This window comes from Podarcis liolepis (genome assembly GCF_965112155.1).
Source record: "Podarcis liolepis genome assembly, chromosome: 13".
Classification (NCBI taxonomy): domain Eukaryota; kingdom Metazoa; phylum Chordata; class Lepidosauria; order Squamata; family Lacertidae; genus Podarcis; species Podarcis liolepis.
In genome coordinates this window covers 27,508,278-27,527,508 of record NC_139573.1, presented here as the reverse complement: position 1 = coordinate 27,527,508, position 19,231 = coordinate 27,508,278, and the positions used below count along the sequence as shown (strand labels likewise).

At 43.6% G+C, this 19,231-nt stretch overlaps 2 protein-coding genes across 2 annotated transcripts; one reads left to right on the top strand and one right to left on the bottom strand.

The window, feature by feature from the left end:
* The first annotated feature begins 515 nt into the window (after nt 1–515).
* LOC310691021 (olfactory receptor 10A7-like) lies at nt 516–5,844 on the top strand. The gene is made up of 2 exons (XM_083470612.1): nt 516–846; nt 4,561–5,844. The coding sequence occupies exons 1-2, from the start codon at nt 790–792 to the stop codon at nt 5,527–5,529; spliced, it is 1,026 nt and encodes a 341-aa protein (XP_083326738.1). The 5' UTR covers nt 516–789; the 3' UTR covers nt 5,530–5,844.
* Nucleotides 5,845–8,713: 2,869 nt separating this feature from the next.
* LOC310692545 (olfactory receptor 5AP2-like) lies at nt 8,714–9,562 on the bottom strand (the record flags this gene model as incomplete). Its single annotated transcript, XM_083473491.1, has 1 exon — nt 8,714–9,562. Exon 1 carries the CDS (start codon nt 9,545–9,547, stop codon nt 8,714–8,716), a length of 834 nt encoding a protein of 277 aa, XP_083329617.1. The 5' UTR covers nt 9,548–9,562.
* Between the last annotated feature and the right edge of the window lie 9,669 nt (nt 9,563–19,231).

Genomic DNA, 19,231 nt, shown 5'->3' with positions numbered 1-19,231 from the left:
TGCAGGGAGGGGTAGAAACATTGAGTTCCAAACTACAGAGTCACACTTTATGTCATTTTGAAAAGTTTGTTCTTATCAGGGGACTGAACCTGGAAGACTGCCATCAATTTCATGGATCCAGCACTTCTTTAATATTTGATATTTTGAATCTTAAAAGAACAAGATAGGCATCGGATTTGGCATGACTTTGCAGAGCCCTAGCTCCCCAGACCATAAGCACTAAAAGATGCCAAGTGGGACAGATTTCTGAACTAGAATGCCACCTAATCCACATGATTCTTGCTGTTATTCTTGCTCTCAGACCTGGTCAGTATTATAAGTACCTCAAAACCCCCAAAACTGCCAGCTGAGATTGCAACAGGGTCCTTGAGGTTAAAGGTTCCCTTCTTTCCCATTCCTCCCCTTCTACCAATAGTGAAAATGTGGGTTTCCTTAGTTCTGCAGTTATTAATAATAGAAAGCCAAATGCATGCAAGACTGCTTAGTTCTCCTCCCCCAGTCATTGTGAATATCCATCTGTAGAAATAGTTTCCACTAGAACACTTACTGTTTAGCTAAGTGTACATAGTGATATTTTGCTGCTGAATTGAAGTTATCCTCCTTGATCAGTTTCAGTTTAAATAAGTAGGCACGTTGGTGCTTTGCTATTGAATGGAAGCAAACCCTTTAATTAATCGTACTTTGAATCTTTTGCTACTGAATGGAAGCAAGACAAGACAAGACAAGACGCCATAATCTAAAACAGGCGAAGAGTATTGAGAAGGCACTGAAGAAACCCTTATTTTACAGATGGAATCCAGATGGAACACATCAGAGATTCCACCTGGAAATATAATCATTTTAGAGGTAAATATTCATGTTATCTATCATAGTAGCTTTTCATCCCCATCTGCTATATTTGGGGCAGGGTATTTCATTTTTATTTCATGTGAGTTTTAAATGTTTCATATGCACACAAATGAACTCTGCTGCTTTCTTAGTAAACCTTGACACTGGCTGATTGGAAGTGAAAGGTCTGCTCTGCAAATGGGATCTGATCTGTTTCCATACAGATAAGATCTATGATGTTCACAGGATCTGTCCTGTCTTCATTTGGAACATCAATCTAATGGTTTATGAGGAAGGTTTAGATTTGGCAAGAATGCATACAATACACGTACTGACATCTTTTCCTGGGTCGATTAATTTTACAATGTTCAGAATTCTGGGAGCAAGTTTTTGGATTTTGCAAGCTGTTCAGTGAGAAAATGTATTATTTATTACATTTTACATCCCACCCTTCTTCCACCAAGGCAGAAGGGCTCCCATGCAGGCACAGTCAAACACAGATCTGCCTAGCTTCACCATCTACCCTCAGACCATGTCCTGGGACAACAATAAATGTATCAGTGTTTTGGATTTCTCAGAAGCACAGCAGAACTGAGAAATCTCAGAGGGGTTTCAGAAATCAAGGAGCCACTTTAACTCCAACTTTTCTGGATTATAATATCTATATATATAACTGGGATTAAAAAGCCAAACATTTAACTTGTTTGAGACCATCTGAAAACTTGTAATGTCTGCCAAACATTGATTAAGTACAGCTGCTTATATTAATCCACAGTTTAATTTATAAAGCAAGGCGGAAACAGTGTTCTGTAGAACTCAGGCAATACTCACGCCATGCATTTAAATCACTCTTATACTGCTTAAATGGTCATGACTTCCCTATGCATCCTGGGTACTGTAGTTTGTTAAATGTGCTGAGTTTTTAGGAGATGCCACCCCGCTCACAGAGCTACAATTTCAGAGTGGTTTAAAAGTAAACCCCTCTTCCCACAGAATTCCTGGAACTGTAGTTCTGTGAGGGGAATATAGATCTCCTAGCAACTCTCAGCCCACTTAACAAACTACAGTTCCCAGGATTCTTTCAGGGGAAGTCCTCAGTGTAATAGTGCTTTAAATGTATTGTGTGGATGTGGCCTCAGTGATATCGTTCTGGAGGAAAAGGCAATCAGCATTTGAAACCTACTCCCTTAACTGTAAAATATGTCTATTATCTGATGCAAATGGACCAATTCACACAACAAACTGGATATGCCTCTGTTAAGTTCAGAGAATGTGAATGAATGTGTTGCACAGCCAACTATAATCTGGTGTGTTTTGGGTTTTTTAAATAAAAAAAATGCATGAATAGCCTCCCTCTCTAGAGTCAGCAGGCATGATTTATGTGTCCAAGGTATTTTTTAGTTTACAAACATAGCAACTATAATAGTGGGTTATAACCTCAAAATTGCATAGAGAAAAAGAAATTTCATTTGATAATTATCAAAGGATTGAGAATTTTATTGTAATTCTTATGGGTGGGATGCTTTTTCTTTTTATCTTCTTATTTGTTTTTGAGGTGGCCAAGAGGTGTCTGAGAATGTCCTTTATTTCATTCTATAAATCACCTACTGTATCTCTTGGCCTGCATTTTGCAAACTTCCAGGGTGGCTGCAATTACAGGAAATCTTAGCCAAGAGTATACTAGGGTTTTGAGGAAGTGCCGGCTGAAAAGGCTGCAGACATCCAATAAGTGACTGTAGAATGGAAGAAGACATTCACTCACACACAGTGGTGGCTGTTGCCAAGTGAGACCAGTAGGGCAGAAAGCAGAGAGTAGGTGCAGACAGAGCCAGCAACTGAGAGCGCCAGCATATTCTAGTTATGTTCCCATTCACCTTCCTGCTGTTACAAAGACAACACTACATGGACTAAGTAGGAAGTAAGTTAGGAGGAGTGTTGCTGGCCACTGCCTAGGGCAGACTAAGGTTCTTAGACTAAGGGCAATGACCCTTTAGCCCTAATAAATCAGCCTCCACTGATCATGCACTCAGCATCCACCTTGCAAGTAAATGTGAACTGTTAAAATGAAATACAGAAGAATTTCTCAAGCATCTGGAGAAAGAAGAAAGAAATCAAACATACAACCTCTTTTGACTTGGCAAAGGCTATCTAGGAATTTGGGGGCAGGATTCAGCACAGCACAATTTCTAAAATGATAATGTTTCACCATCTATTGAAATATAATAACAACAATAGCAGCAGCAGCAGCAGCAACAAGAACAATAACTTATTATTTATACCCCGCACATCTGGCTGGGTTTCCCCAGCCACTCTGGGTGGCTTCCAACAAAAATATTAAAATACAGTGGTCTGTTAAACATTAAAAACTTCCCTAAACAGGGCTGCCTTCAGATGTCTTCTGAAAGTCTGGTAGTTGTTGCACTCTCTGACATCTGGTGGAAGGGCGTTCCACAGGACGGGTGCCACTACTGAGAAGGCCCTCTGCCTGGTTCCCTGTAACTTGGTTTCTCACAGTGAAGGAACCGCCAGAAGGCCCTTGGAGCTGGACCTCAGTGTCCGGGCAGAACAATGACGGGGACGAGATTCAGGATAGGCAGAAAAAAGTACTTCGTCATACAACATAAATTTAATGTAAGGAGTTCGGTGTCTTGAGTTAACATGGTGATGGCCATTAGATGAAATGGCTTTAAAATAAAATTTGACATGGAGAATTTTCTATTTATCAGTGACTACTAGTCATGACAATTAGGGGAATGTATGAAGCAATGTATATCATGAATGTTAGTTGCTGCCTGGGAGTCACAAGTGAAAAAAGTGCAGTTGTGCTCATGAGCTACTTGTGAATTCTCCTAGGTTATCTGGCTGGACACTGTGAAAATAGGGTGCTGGACTAGATGGGTCTTTGGCCTGATCCAGCAAGGATCCTCATATGTTCTTGTCTTCATGGCTTCAAGAGGAAGTAGGCCATTGACAGTCAGCTGCTGGAGAGCAACAACAGGAGATGACTATTGCTCCTATGTCTTGCTTAACAGCTTCCCAATGGTTGACAGCTGGCGAATCTTGGGTACTGGACTAAGGTTGCAGCCCTACGCCTACTTGCCTGGAAATAAGCTCTGTTGAATACAGTGAGACTGACCTCAGAGCAGATATGTTTGGGTTGGGATTGTTCATCAAGCTTAGGTCTTATGAAGCAGGGCTCTTATTTTGTCCTTATGCTATATCATCATCCTCATCAACATCAATATCATCATCATCATCTTTTTCCTGATCCAAACTTGTCCTGCATTATCTACCTCCTGTTACTTCCATTCATCACTGTATTTCATTTGTTGCAAATTGTCAGACTGGGGGCAGGACTGAGACATGGGTGAAATGTATACAGCACTGCACATTATTAATGCTACATAAATGTGTAGTAGTAGCAATGATAAAAGTGATGCTAGTGGGAGGCTTCTTGCCTCTCCCCATAAAAAAATGCTTTGTACAGAGGGACCTAGCATATTTATGAGAAGGCTTCCTATCATGGTGTTATACAACTACGTGTAAAGGAGGGTTGAGTTTTAAAAACAAGAACAAACAAATGTGTCAGAGCATTCAAAACATACAAAACTCAACTTCCATTACTAAGTGGAACAGTACTGATAGGACCACACTGGGTGGCTGGCTTTGTGACTGTCAGTGGGAGGGGAAAGAAAGAGTCACTAAACAAACACTAATCAAATTGCATTTCAGAATGACTTTGAGATTCATCTACAAACAGCATTGGGAGGAAACCAGTCAAGCCCTACAACATTCGTCCTTCTGGGATTTGGCAATTTCCTTGGATTGCGAATTCTCCTCTCTGTATTATTTCTTGCAATCTATGCATTGTCTCTTGTTGGAAACCTCCTAATTGTTTTACTGGTTGCAGTTGACCAGCATCTTCATACTCCCATGTACTTCTTTCTCATGAACTTGTCCTGTTTGGAGACTTGCTACATTTCAACCATCGTACCCAGAATGCTGGCTAGTTTCCTTACTGGGGATAGGTCCATATCCATTAAGGGGTGCATCACACAATACTATTTCTTTGGTTTCTGTGCAGCCACAGAATGCTATCTTTTGGCCATGATGTCTTATGATCGGTATTTGGCAATATGCAAACCTCTGCACTATTCAACCATTATGAATGGTAGACTCTGCCTCCAGTTAGCATTCACGTCTTGGATGTGTGGCCTAGTGACCAATACTATAATTACTTCTTTTATGTTGGAGCTCACATTCTGTGGACCCAATGAAATCGATCATTTCTTTTGTGACATATATCCAGTGGCAAACCTCTCATGCAGCAATACGCACCAAGTAAAACTTGTAACATTTATTCTAGGGCTTATGGGAACAGGTCCTCCTTTTCTACTAACTATAACCTCCTACATCTGCATTCTTCTCACTGTCCTGCGAATTAAATCCAAAGCTGCTCAGCAGAAAGCCTTTGCCACCTGCTCTTCCCATCTGATTGTTGTGACACTTTTCTATGGGTCAATATTCCTTGTCTATATAGTTCCTGAATCAGTAACACCGAGTGAACTACACAAAACCTTCTCCCTTTTCTACACCGTCCTAACACCCACCCTTAATCCGCTGATATACAGTTTGAGAAACAGAGAAGTGAAGGAAGTGCTTTTCAAAACTGTCAGAAGATTCAGCAACAGGGTTTCATAGGTTCACAATGTTTTGATAGATAAGATTAGCAGTCCTTCCAAATGTCCCTATTTTCCAGGGACAGTCCCAATTTACAGAAGCCTTTCTGGTTTCTGATTTGATCCTGGAATATCCCCCTTCCCCTTAGGATGTCCCTGTGTTCATCATCTGTGGGTTAAACCACAGAGCCTAGGACTTGCCGGTCAGAAGGTCAGCGGTTCGAATCCCTGCAACGGGGTGAGCTCCCGTTGCTTGGTCCCTGCTCCTGCCAACTGAGCAGTTCGAAAGCACGTCAAAGTGCAAGTAGATAAATAGGTACCACTCCAGCGGGAAGGTAAATAGCGTTTCCGTGCACTGCTCTGGTTTGCCAGAAGCGGCTTAGTCATGCTGGCCACATGACCCGGAAGCTGTACGCTGGCTCACTTGGCCAATAAAGCAAGATGAGCACCGCAGCCCCAGAGTCAGCCACGGCTGGACCTAGTGGTCCATGGTCCCTTTACCTTTACCTTTACATGCACGTGCTAGAAGAGATGAGATCATAAACTGTGGAATTGAACCAGCTGCAAGGTCGTTAAGATTGGAAATTGAGAGACTTCATTTGGTGCAAAAGACGGGGGGGGGGGAGGGGAGCCTATGGCTTCTTTATATAAAGTTTTCTTTTCTATATTTATGATTCAGTAACCCTCCTTTGAATGCTAGTTCAAATTATGTATGTACAGGTGAGGAGAGATGAAAGTGGATTGCAGATATGGAATATAACATTGAATGGAACTGTGTGTGTAAAGAAAAAGGAAAGGAAGCTCTATTTTGCAAAAGGTTTACGCTGGAAACTTAGAGCTGACTCTTCCCTATCCTTTATTATTTGCGGACTGAATTGAATGATGCTAAAAGTACTTGGAATTTAATTTAATTGAAAGTACAACTGCACATTTATCTCTGGCCAAACAGAGGGATGAAAGGAATCTGCAAGCTTGCCAAGGAACTGATAAGGTTCATTACTGAGTTATTTGTAGTTTGACCGACCACTCTCCTTCCCAGGCTGAGAGGGAAAATGGTGAAGACAGGTTATGTATTGGGACAGTGTGAATTTTGCAGCTGCTGTTAAAGTCGCAAAACAGTGAACCATGGGACGGAGCAATGGAGAATTTCTGAAACAACAATGGGATATTAGCTCCACCCAAGGCATGATCGAGAACAGCAACAACCAGGAAAAGACAGACATAATATTTTACAAGGCCAGGAAGAAACACCATGGAAGAAAGATTGCCACACACAGGAAGAACAAGGATACAGTTTGAATGCCTCACTTGTAGATTTAGATATTATTTAATGTGTCAATAAGAATGGAAGTTGTTAATATTGCAGTTGTTGTATAAGGGATTGTTATTTTGATGAGAGTGTAACTGAAATTAATAAGATTCTGGAATGCAGAAATAAAACAAATCATCCAACCATCAATTCTAGCATGTGGGGGGGGGGCACTTAAATTATATAATTTGGTATTTGAATGATTGGTATTACTAATTGTATTATAATTTGGCATTGTTATAATGAGGCTATTATTAGAATGTAATTGAAAACTAATACAAATTATTCCCATTTTTGTGTTTCTGCAATCTCCCTTAAGTCTGCTATTACCTCCCTCTTGTGTGTGAAAGTTGCCATTTTGACTAAGCAAAGTCACACACTTTAAGAACGTGTTTGCTGTTAGAAGAAGAACCACTTACCTTCCAGGGAAGTGGTGAATGAGGCCTACCCCCCCCCCCCAGCATTTCCTAACTGAAGAAGGGCAAGGGCCACCACCAATACACCAATGGGACACATTGCCTACACCCTCCACTGTCCTGAGAAAACTCCTTAATCCCAATTTTATTTTATTTTATTCTTTTGTAGATTTACAACAAGGACAGCACACAACAATACATAAATTTTAGAAAGAGGCACTGGAATTCCATTGGAATTCTTCAGCTTCTCTAGCTGTGGCACAAGTACTAACAAGAAATTATTTTTTTAAAATGTGTTTTAGTAAATTATACCATTACTTTCAACAGCTTCCATGGTGACTTACAAAGAGGGGTTGGGGGGAATGCAATGCATGCAGGTGGTCCCAGGTTCAACCCCAGACATCTCCAGGTAAGCTCGGTAGTGTCTGAAATCCTGGAGAGTCACTGCCACTCAGTGTAGGAAATATTGAGTAAACAGACCGGTAGTTTGACTCAGTATATGGCAGCTTCCTATGTAATACTGTCACACTGTGCAAATATTTTGCTGCAGCTTACAACAGTTTGAGGTTGAATCCTGACAAGACAGAAGTACTGTTTTTGGGGGACAGGAGGCGGGCGGGTGTGGAGGATTCCCTGGTCCTGAATGGGGTAACTGTGCCCCTGAAGGACCAGGTGCGCAGCCTGGGAGTCATTTTGGACTCACAGCTGTCCATGGAGGCACAGGTCAAATCTGTATCCAGGGCAGCTGTTTACCAGCTCCATCTGGTACGTAGGCTGAGACCCTATCTGCCTGCAGACTGTCTCGCCAGAGTGGTGCATGCTCTGGTTATCTCCCGCTTGGACTACTGCAATGTGCTCTACGTGGGGCTACCTTTGAAGGTGACCCGGAAACTACAACTAATCCAGAATGCGGCAGCTAGACTGGTGACTGGGAGCGGCTGCCAAGACCATATAACACCGGTCTTGAAAGACCTATATTGGCTCCCAGTACGTTTCCGAGCACAATTCAAAGTGTTGGTGCTGACCTTTAAAGCCCTAAACGGCCTCGGTCCAGTATATCTGAAGGAGTGTCTCCACCCCCATCGTTCTGCCCAGACACTGAGGTCCAGCTCCGAGGGCCTTCTGGCAGTTCCCTCACTGCGAGAGGCCAAGTTACAGGGAACCAGGCAGAGGGCCTTCTCGGTAGTGGCGCCCGCCCTGTGGAACGCCCTCCCATCAGATGTCAAAGCGATAAACAACTACCTGACATTCAGAAGACATCTGAAGGCAGCCCTGTTCAGGGAAGTTTTTAATATGTGACATTTTAGTGTATTTTTCATCTTTGTTGGAAGCTGCCCAGAGTGGCTGGGGAAACCCAGCCAGATGGACGGGGTACAAATAATAAATTATTATTATTATTATTATTATTATTATTATTATTATTATTATTATTATTATTTCCTAGTTAGCGGAAACAGACATAAAAAGCCACCTAGTAAAGGTTAAGGTAACTGAGCCAAACCAATAGCTTTTCTGACAGTTCTGTATAGGGCCTCCTTGACATCTCTATTTCTCAGGCTGTATATGAGGGGATTGACCATGGGGGTTAAGACTGTATAAAAGAGAGAGAAGTATTGATGAAGTTCCTTCAGTATGTCAGTAGTGGGAGCCATGTAGACGCTGATGAGAGACCCAAAGAAGAGGGTCACTACAATGAGATGGGAAGAACAAGTGGAGAAGGCTTTTTGCCTCATGCCTTTGGATTGGATCTGGAGGATATTGATGATGATAAGCACGTATGAGATCAAGGTAAGTAGAAATGGGGGTATGGTATCCATGGATGCCAGGATGAGGGTTGCAAGTTCCACCACATGGGTGTCACTACAGGAAAGCTTCAGCACTGGGGCCAGATCACAAAAGAAATGGTCAATTTCATTGGGGCCACAGAATGATAGCTGCAACTCTAGAGAGGTTATGATGGTGTTACTTAGAAAACCACTTATCCAGGAGCCACAAATAAGCCATAGGCAGAGCCTACCATTCATGAGAGAGGTGTAGCGCAGTGGCTTGCAGATGGCTAAATATCGATCGTACGACATCACAGCCAGGAGATAGCATTCAGTAGATGCTAAGGAACCAAAGAAATAGTATTGTGCAATGCAGCCATTAGCAGAAATGGATCTCTCTCCTGTTAGAAGACTGAAAAGCATCTGGGGAAGAATGGTTGATGTGTAACAGATCTCCAAGCAAGACAGGTTCCCTAGGAAGAAGTACATGGGAGTGTGGAGGTGAAGATCAGCCAGAACTAGCACAACAAGGAGGAGATTCCCAGCCATGGTAATAAAGTAGATTGCTAGGAAAGCCAGGAAGAGAAGAGGCTGCAGTTCTGGGTAATGATCAACCAATCCAAGAAGAATGAAGTTGGCAATGGTAGTTTGATTTGTTCTGTTTTGCAGTTGCTGCAGGGAAAGAAAGGAGGTTGTGAAACAAAGAGCAGATTTATAACTATTCATTGATTCATATGATTTGTATATCCTGCTTTTCTGCTCAAAGCAGCTTACAAATAAAAAGTAAATATAACAGCACCAATAATTAAAACACAAAATAATGAAATGGAAAACAGCAGCAAAAGTAAAAGAGCAGCACTAACAATAGAATAATAGAGGACCTATTTCATGTCAAGCTAAAAGTTGCAGGTAGCTACAGAAATCTGGCACTCATCATCCCTGGCCACTGACAATTTTGGATGGTGCCCAAGGACTTGTAGTCCCCAACATCTGAAGGGTAGGTATTATGTTAGCTGTTTTTTCAATATAACATGTATTGACTGCTTCCATGGCCTTAACCTACTATTTCCATAGTGAATCTGTAAATACTATAATTTTCTCTGAAATGCAAGGATTTTTCTTTGCTGAGAATTATCTTTCGGTGGAAAATATATACAGCCCTGGTAACAGGATATTAGAGACATCATAAACAGGCGGTGGTCATCATCACATTGATTCCTTCTGAGAGCTTAAAGAAGCATCTGGTTGTCCAATCTTGGAAATAAAGGGATGGTTGAGCTGGTCTGCTCTAGAAAGGCAATTCTTATTCATATGAACTAAAGGTTCTGCTTCATATAGGAATTCCATTATGCCCCACCCCCTCAGGGTGTGTGTGCCAAACTATTAGCTATTGGTATTCCTTGTGTTACTTCCACTCAATTTCTCACTGGAAATGAAAACTCTGTAGAACCTACTATGTTGGAGATTAACTTTTGGATTTTTTAAGGCAACCATTAGCAAGAAGGTCTCTATTCTGTACCTATGGGCTCTTCTTGAGAGCCACACTGCTAGAGAATGGGGATGCAGCCCTACACACAGATTGCTTAAAGTCCCATGAAATCAATGAGATTTAAGTAGCTTACTATGCAGAACTTTAGCTTGAGAATCAAGAGAGGTCAACATCAACGGCAGAAGTTGTGCAACATCACATTCTTTGCAACTGAGCTAGTATCCAGAGCTGACTGAGATTAGCATGCTTGCATTGCTATGTCAGGAGCAACCATTACTGCAGACCTTCCAAGTGCCCTATTTTCCAGGAATGTCCCTGATTTAGAGAAGTCGTCCCAGTTTCTGATTTGATCCAGGAATGTCTCGCTTTTCCTTAGGATGTCCCTATTTTCATTGGATAAATGTTGGAGGGTATGGAGTTATCCAACCCCCCAAGCCATCTGAAGGTAATCCTATATAGGGAAGCTTTTTAAATATTTAATGTTTTATTACGGTTTTATATATGTTGGAATCTGCCCAGAGTGATGGGGAAAACCAATATGTTGTGTGGGGTATAAATAGTAAAATTATCATTATGGAATGGGATGTCCCTATTTTCATTGGATAAATATTGAAGGTTATGTTATTGCAAGACATTACAAAGAACTGGGTAAGGATATCATAGCAACAATGAATTCAATGGGTGTGATCTTAACATGGATATGTTTGGATACCACCAACCCATTTCAATTGCATGCAAGCAATTTGTATGCAGAATTCCCCCGTTCTCTAGCAGTGGCTTGCAGCTACAGTACATATGAATAGGTTAAAAACCATATTGCAAATGATTACATAACAGATTTTGAAGGCCATTCTTATTATCTAGATTTGCAGGTTTGCAGGGTAGAAATGCATTCTGAAATAAACCATGATCGGTCCCAGATTTGAACAGCTCTTTCATGAAGTCCAACTATCTATCAACACAGTATTACACAGAAGATCAAAGAGAGAGTGACCGGCCTTACAAATGTGGTTTCTTTCTCCATTGCAGCATATAACTTTGATAGCAAGTAGTGGGCATTTCCTTTCTTTTTTAAAATTCTTTTTGGTACAAATTATTTGTGGCAAGGGTAGCCCTTTATAGTGCCCTTCAGATGTTGTGGGCTACAAATCCCACCACCCTGACCTATGACCAAACTGGCTGGGGCTGATCGGCGTAATGGTCCATAATATATTGAGGGCATCACAATGGATGTCTCTTCTTTATGGGCTGCTAATTAGACATCCAAAAGCGCAGTTGCTGCTGTTTAAACAATTTGATTATATGCTTTGGTACAGGACTCAGATGGTCACCGTCAAAACATCAGGTCCCATTAGGCAGCTTTGGTACAAGTCAATTGGTGTGATTGTCACACTCTCTCAAATATATAGAAAAGGGAATCTCACTCTCCACAGGTTGGATGGGGGGAGGAGGAAGAACTATTGTACAAAATTGGTTTACCTCAAAGTTCATTCCATTTGGAGGGTGAGTGATGTGGGTACTTCCTTCACCCATTTCTGGGTTTGGAGATCACCATGTACAATCCTTTATACACTCCAGGTAATCTTCAAAAGAGCTGTACGTTCACTGTACTGGACCTTGGGAATCTTAAGTGAATAATAGCATATAACAACATCTCCCAAATATTTCGTTCTCTCTCTCTCTCTCTCTCTCTCTCTCTCTCTCTCTCCTTTTCTCCTTCTCTGAAATCTTCACATCTGTATTTAAAGCTAAGCAATGTCGTCAGCTACTTGAAAGAAGAAAGTATTGTGTAGGCAAGGTTTTCTTTTAAGTGCAGCACTGTTGGCATTCCTTCAAGGGGAAAAGAAACCATAGGGATGGTGTCCTTAGAGGGCAATTGCCTCTCACACAGATGTGAGGGTTTAATGTGTTTGTAATTGTCTGTACAAATGGGAAAAAGCTAATCACCTACTCTTACAATCATATCAGAATCCAACCCTAATCTATGGTGGCTTTTCTATAAGATCTTTCATTTTTATTGAAAAAGAGTTTTAATTTACCTATTTTGGATAGTACTTTCCTTTAGGACATGCTTTCTCTTCTCACCATGGAAAACCACCCAGCAGTCTTGGAGATAGATAGCAGCGCAGCTGGGTTGGGCTGGGGAGAGATCCTTCCAAGCTCATTGGTATTTAGTGGAGGCAGGTAAGGGACTTAGGGCATGGTCAGCACCTGGGGGTTAGGCTGGGTGAAGGACCCTTCACTAACCCCTTCCTCCCAGCTTGGGAGGCTGGTTGATTTGGTGCTCTAGGGATCTGGCATGCACTGCTGGCTGAACAGCAGGGGTGGCTGGCACTAGTCAGTTCACACACCCACAGCTCACTTTATGCATACCCTTCAAGTGTTCCGAATTTCCATGGACAGTCCTGGAATCACAAAAGCCATCCCAGCTCTGATTTGATCCCAGAATATCCCACTTTCCCTGGGGAGGAAGTTGAACTGGTGCTTGTCCTGAGTGATGAAGATGAAGGCAGTGGCAGCTGCAGGACAGCATCCCGTTGCCCCTCCATGGCCTCTCCATGGCCATGGTTGCTGGACTCCTCCCTCGGGCAGCTCATTGCAGTTGCTGGAGAGCAGGCAAGGAGGAGGAGAAGCTGCCACCACTGAGGCCCAGCCTCATACAATGCTCTGGCTCTGAGGGGCAGGCAGAAGGTAGGGCTGCCCTGGGTAGGAAGAAAGGGGGAGCGGAGCGCAAGGAATCTAGATTTTTAATATTTCTTTTTAAAAACGCTTTGTGGGTCAGCATCTAATCTTGCCTCTTTCTAAAATTTATTTATTGCTTTGTGTTTTCCTTGTTGTAAATCTACAAAAGAATAAAATAAAATAAAATTGGGATTAAGGAGTTTTCTCAGGACAGTGGAGGGTGTATGCGCTGCATCCCATTGGTGTATTAGTGGTGGCTCTCGCCCTTCTTCTGATAGGAAATGCTGTGGGGTGAAATAAATGGGTGGTTGAGGAGGGTCAGTTGGCAGGGAGAAATGTTTTCATTGGAGGAATGTTGGAGAGTATGCAAGAGAAGAAGAAGAAGAAGAAGAAGAAGAAGAAGAAGAAGAAGAAGAGGAGGAGGAGGAGGAGGAGGAGGAGGAGGAGGAGTTTGGACTTGATATCCCGTTTTACCACTACCCTAATGTGACTACAGTGGTACCTCAGGTTACAAACACTTTGGGTTACCTCAGGATGAGAACAGAAATCATGTGGCGGCTGCAGTGGGAGGCCCCATTAGCTAAAGTGGTGCTTCAGGTTAAGAACAGTTTCAGGTTAAGAACAGACTTCCGGAACAAATTAAGTTCTTAACCCGAGGTACCACTGCATACCCTAACAGCCATCACACTGGCACAGGTGGGGTTGCTGGGACAGGGCAACTGTAGAATCATAGAATTGGAAGGGACGCAAAAGCTCATCTAGTTCAACCCCCTGAAATGCAGAAATCACAGCTAAAGATGATGTGTGTCAGGTGCAGACATCCCCATCCTCTCTCTGATGTGAACAACTCTGCCACAAATGTGGCTTGAAATGCAGCGGGAGGAATTAACTCACTGCGTTTCTAGCCTTGGATGGGAACATAGCTCATGCAAGCCAGGTCTATATAAAATCTGCTGAAAGTGGAAATCACCAATACTGCATAGTAATCCAGCTTGAACGAACCAGAAATTATACATGGAGCATTCCTTGCCTTCGCTTGCTGTGAGCAAAGGTAGGAGAACCCAGCTGTACAAGAGGCAGGTTATAATGGAAACCATTAGTTCTTTAAGGCAGCTTGACAGGCATAGGAATGCAGTGGCCTCATTCACCCTCTTTATAAAACCCTCTTGGCCACTCCTTCCTCCCACAACTACAAACACCTGATTTTTGCACATTGGACAGGGACTGAGCAAATGATATATGCATACCTAACTCCTGCATTGATATTCATGTACGTTTCAGACTACCAGTTCAGTGGCTGTTAAGCTAAATGAAGAGGCAACACACACACACACACACACACACACACACACACACACACACTGCTTCACCACCCTGTCCACAACATGCATTTCTTACATTTTTGTAAGGTTTTGAGCAATTTTGTGTGAGTGGATGTAAGGAATGAAAACGTCACTTTTTCATAAAAGGCCCAAAGGTTGCAAGTTGCAATAGCTAAGGAAAAGGTTGTGACAGCTAAGTAACCGCAATGTTGCTTAAAGCTTACCTTTACTGGCATGGGGTTAGAATGCCTGGAAACAGGGTGGTTTGCTGCTAGAATGTGGTTTATCTGGACATTTCAGCATGCTTCAGCAGGACAGAACTCATGTCCGCCTAAGAGGCAGTTGGGAAGTGGCTTTATCACTTGGGTTAATGTGTAAGAGCATAGGAACACACTTCCTTATTTGGCCAAAAGTAATTAAGGGTGATGGTCCCTGAATTCAGAGGAATGGGAGATGTCAACAGAGGCAGAGAATTTAGTATTTTAATTAGGTGGTCATGATAAGACACGAACCCTGTACGCCCACAACCAATGGGGAGGCAGAAGAGGGACCTTGCACTTGGTCGAAGGAAATATATGCTCGTGTTTTACTGAACTTGGGTGTGCCTGCTTTTGGACACCTATCCTTTTAAAAATTTGTAAGCAATAAACTCTTTGTTGCTTCACCAATTTTCTTCAGGTTTTATTTTGAAGGGGTCCCAGGACTCAGAATCTTGGGACCTGCATTTTATATCTCACAGTGGAGATGCAACAGTGGGGCAAAGTTAGCATCGATCTGGCTGATGGTGAACACAATTTATATTTAACCAGGAGGCTAAGGGCAGGAAACATTATTCTTACTCTGATTGGGCTTTAAAGGTAAACGGACCATTAGGTCCAGTCGTGACTGACTCTGGGGTTGCGGCACTCATCTTGCTTTATTGGTCGAGGGAGCCGGCGTACAGCTTCCAGGTCATGTGGCCAGCATGGCTAAGCCGCTTCTGGTGAACCAGCGCAGCGCACGGAAATGCCGTTTACCTTCCAACCGGAGCGGTTGCACTTTGATGTGCTTTCGAACTGCTAGGTTGGCAGGAGCAGGGACCGAGCAACGGGAGCTCACACCGTTGTGGGGATTCGAACCGCTGACCTGCTGATCGACAAGTCCTAGGCTCTGTGGTTTTAGGATTGGGCTAAAAGCTTTCTCTGTGCAAGGCTATCTCCTTTGGGGGGGGGGTGTGGAGAGACTTGTCAAAGTGCCTTCTAATCAGCCCATTCCTACACTGGCGAGTTTAGCTGGTGCAGCAGAAGCAGCAGACATCCATTTAATCCTGAATGTGGCCGCCTGGACCATATAACACCGGTCTTAAAGGATCTACATTGGCTCCAAGCATGTTTCTGAGCACAATTCAAAGTGTTGGTGCTGATCTTTAAAGCCGTAAATGGTTTTGGCCCTGCATACCTGAAGGAGTGTCTCTACCCCCATTGTTCAGTCTGGACTTCGAGATCCAGCTCTGAAGGCCTTCTGGCAGTTCCCTCATTGCGTGAAGTGAAGTTACAGGGAACCAGGTAGAGGGCCTTCTTGGTAGTCCTGACTGCCCTGTGTAGGCTTACCATATTTCAAAAAGTTAAATTCTTGGCACCCCCAAAGTTGTTGAACTGCTCTCCCTATCCAGGCCTATCCAGGTCTCATTTTAACTCTTTCCTGTGCACCCTCCCCTATTACCTGCGTGGCCCCCATCTCCACTGCAGCCCACCCTGGCAACACAAGGAAGTGCCCGCAGGTGTAGTTGGTGGGCAAGTTGAACCAACACTGCCACCTCAACTTCTTCAGGCGAGGTGGCCACACTGGCAGCTCCTGAGCACCCAGCTGCAGACCCTCTCTCACTGCCGCCACAACTGAACTGCCTGCGGGATGCCCCTGGCACGGGGTCTCTTTTTCAACACGCTAGGGGTGGCTAGGCCACTGCATCACCTTCCCCTCTCCCCATCTCCTCGCTCTCCCCCTCCTCCAGCCAAGGGAAGTGACCTTTCATCACTTCCACAGCTGCCAGGGCACGGCCTCCCCTGGAAAAGTTTTTTTTTAAAAAAAACACCCAAAAATGGGGGATGGGGGGACAGAAAACCAATAAAAACATGGGTTGCCAAATGTTTGGGAAACTCTGGATATCTCTTAACATTAAAAAAAAAATCCTCCTGGATGCCATTTTAGGCGTCCAATTTCTGTACACGTCTGGAATGACCGCTCCACGCTTAAAACAGGGGGCGCCCTTTGCGTGGACGCGCACAGCCCCTAGTTCTGGAGCGGCTCCAACAGCATAGGCTTGGTTTGCCTTCCCTCAGGTGGGATACCTGGAGGTCTCCGCCTACCTCAGTCAGCGGTCCAATCCCACCTGGGGGAAGCGTTGCCAAGGAGACGAGGCCAGGTAGGGGAGGGATTACCTGCCCACACAATAGAGGGCGGATCTTATCTGGGAATCCTCACTTGGCTCCAGAGCTTCTCCCACCCTACCCACCGTCAGTTAATATCTTATTTGCAGGTTAATTTTTCTTCACAGGTTTTGCAGGTTAACTTTTCTTCACAGGTATGTGGGCGCTGCTACGTTGAGGTCGCTGTTAAAGGGCTGGAAAGGAATTTCCCTGCATTGGCAGGTTTTGCCTTTCCCGTAGCAAAACATCACAACTTTGGCGGTATCAGGCCTTGGGCAGAATCCTTTAGTCCATCTTCCTCTTTGCGGCGGCGATATCAGGGTTCCCTGTTAAAGGGGTTTCTGAAGGGAGGCTTTGGCCGTACGCCGAAAGGTTGTCATTGCTCTCCCCTGCGGCGGCGGCGTAACGGGGGCGGCTATCTCTGCTTGAACATATGTTCTCCAGAGCCGGCCCATCCCCCCCCCACACACACTGGATAACCCTGATGCTCCCTAGGTCCCCGGCTGGGGACTGGGGAGGGAGAACGCCCAATGCCTGAGCCAAGGTCTACCCACATTTGAAATTTAATAAAGTTGTGGCCAATTTAATCCCATAGCACGTTATCATGAATCGTTATTTCACATGACGGGGGGACCGCGCGGGATCTGGGGACTCCGCCTGTCCACGCAATTTCCTGGATGTATGGCAAGGCATCTAAAGGCAGCCTTGTATATACTTTAGACTTGTCGTATCTTCTTTGTTTTTTACTAGATCCCCAAGATCTGCCAACCAGAGCCAGTTACATAGAAATACAGTTAGAATTAAAGAATTCTGAGCCCAGTATTGAAAGAACAGGGTGCCTCTGAGAGTAGGAAACTTTTTATGATACTGGAAATGACCTGAGCTCACAGTCGTTTCATTTAGTGTTTCCAGTATCTGATGCTTTACATGCTAACATATTTACAGCTTAATACCAGAGAGAGGTGGCAAAAAGTCTGAATCTGTTACTGTATACAAACTTGTCTGAAAATAAGCCCCATTGCACTCCTTCCTTTGAGGCAGACACACAAAATGAATTCCTACCTCATTATATGGAATCCCAAGCTTGCAAAGGCCTTTCTTCACCTCTTCCTTTCTAGCAGCAGTAGCTGCTTTTTCACCCTCTGAGAGACCTTTAGAAATATGGACCTTCACCCTGCCAAAAATTACAAAACAGATCTAACAGAACAGCAGGATATATGAATCATATGAATTAACGAATATTTATATCTCCTGGCTGTGATGTCATACAATCAATATTTAGTAATCTGCAAGCCACTGTGCTACACTTCTCTCATGAATGATAGGCTCTATTTGTAGCTCCTGGATAAGTGGTTTTCTAAGTAACACCATCATAACCTCCCTAGAGTTGCAGCTATAATTCTGTGGCCCCAACAAAATCGACTGTTTCTTTTGAGAAATAGACATGTCAAGGAGGCCCTATACAGAACTGTCAGAAAAACTATCAATTTGGGTCAGCAACTCCTGCCTTTTCCTTCTGAAACTTGGTTTATTTCTCAGGTGCAGTGGACAATGCTATTCCATTGAAAATTCAGAAGAAAGATTCAACTAATGGTCCAATTTGCTTTTTTACATGAAATGAGGGTGGGTATCACCTTCTCCTTTGCCCCAGGAAGTAAAATGTCTTGGGCCACCCTACCTGCCCCTGGAAGTAACTAATATTCCATGCCACCATATTTAAGGGAAACTAATAGTTCCAAGATCCATTCTTAAGGAAATCAGCCCTGAGTGCTCACTGGAAGGACAGATTGTGAGGCTGAGGCTCCAATACTTTGGCCACCTCGTGAGAAGAGAAGACTCCCTGGAAAAGACCCTGATGTTGGGAAAGATTGAGGGCACAAGGAGAAGGGGACGACAGAGGACGAGATGGTTGGACAGTGTTCTCGAAGCCACCAGCATGAGTTTGACCAAACTGCGGGAGGCAGTGGAAGACAGGAGTGCCTGGCGTGCTCTGGTCCATGGGGTCACGAAAAGTCAGACACGACTAAATGACTAAACAAAAACAACAACAATAGTTCCAAGAAAGTATGGAGGAGCTATTTTGCCTATGCTGATTTTTAAGTCGTTCCATGTCTTCAGAATGTGGCAAGCCAAAGATCTTAGAAAATGAGCCAACAAACTATAGCATTCCTCCCAAACACATCCACAACAGCAAAATTGGGATAACTGCAACAACTGATGCTTTCAATTAGTTAAATCCGTCAGCCTTGCAAATAGAAAGCCTGGAGCAGCAGCTGTAAGGCAAATATTGAAGGGATCGTATTACTTCTAAACACATTCCCTCCCACTTTCCTGA

Coding starts and splice junctions, on each gene's coding strand:
- LOC310691021 (XM_083470612.1), top strand. CDS start 790: ATGGAATCCAGATGGAACACATCAGAGATTCCACCTGGAAATATAATC. Junction 847..4,560: donor GAAATATAATCATTTTAGAG/GTAAATATTCAT, acceptor ATTGCATTTCAG/AATGACTTTGAGATTCATCT.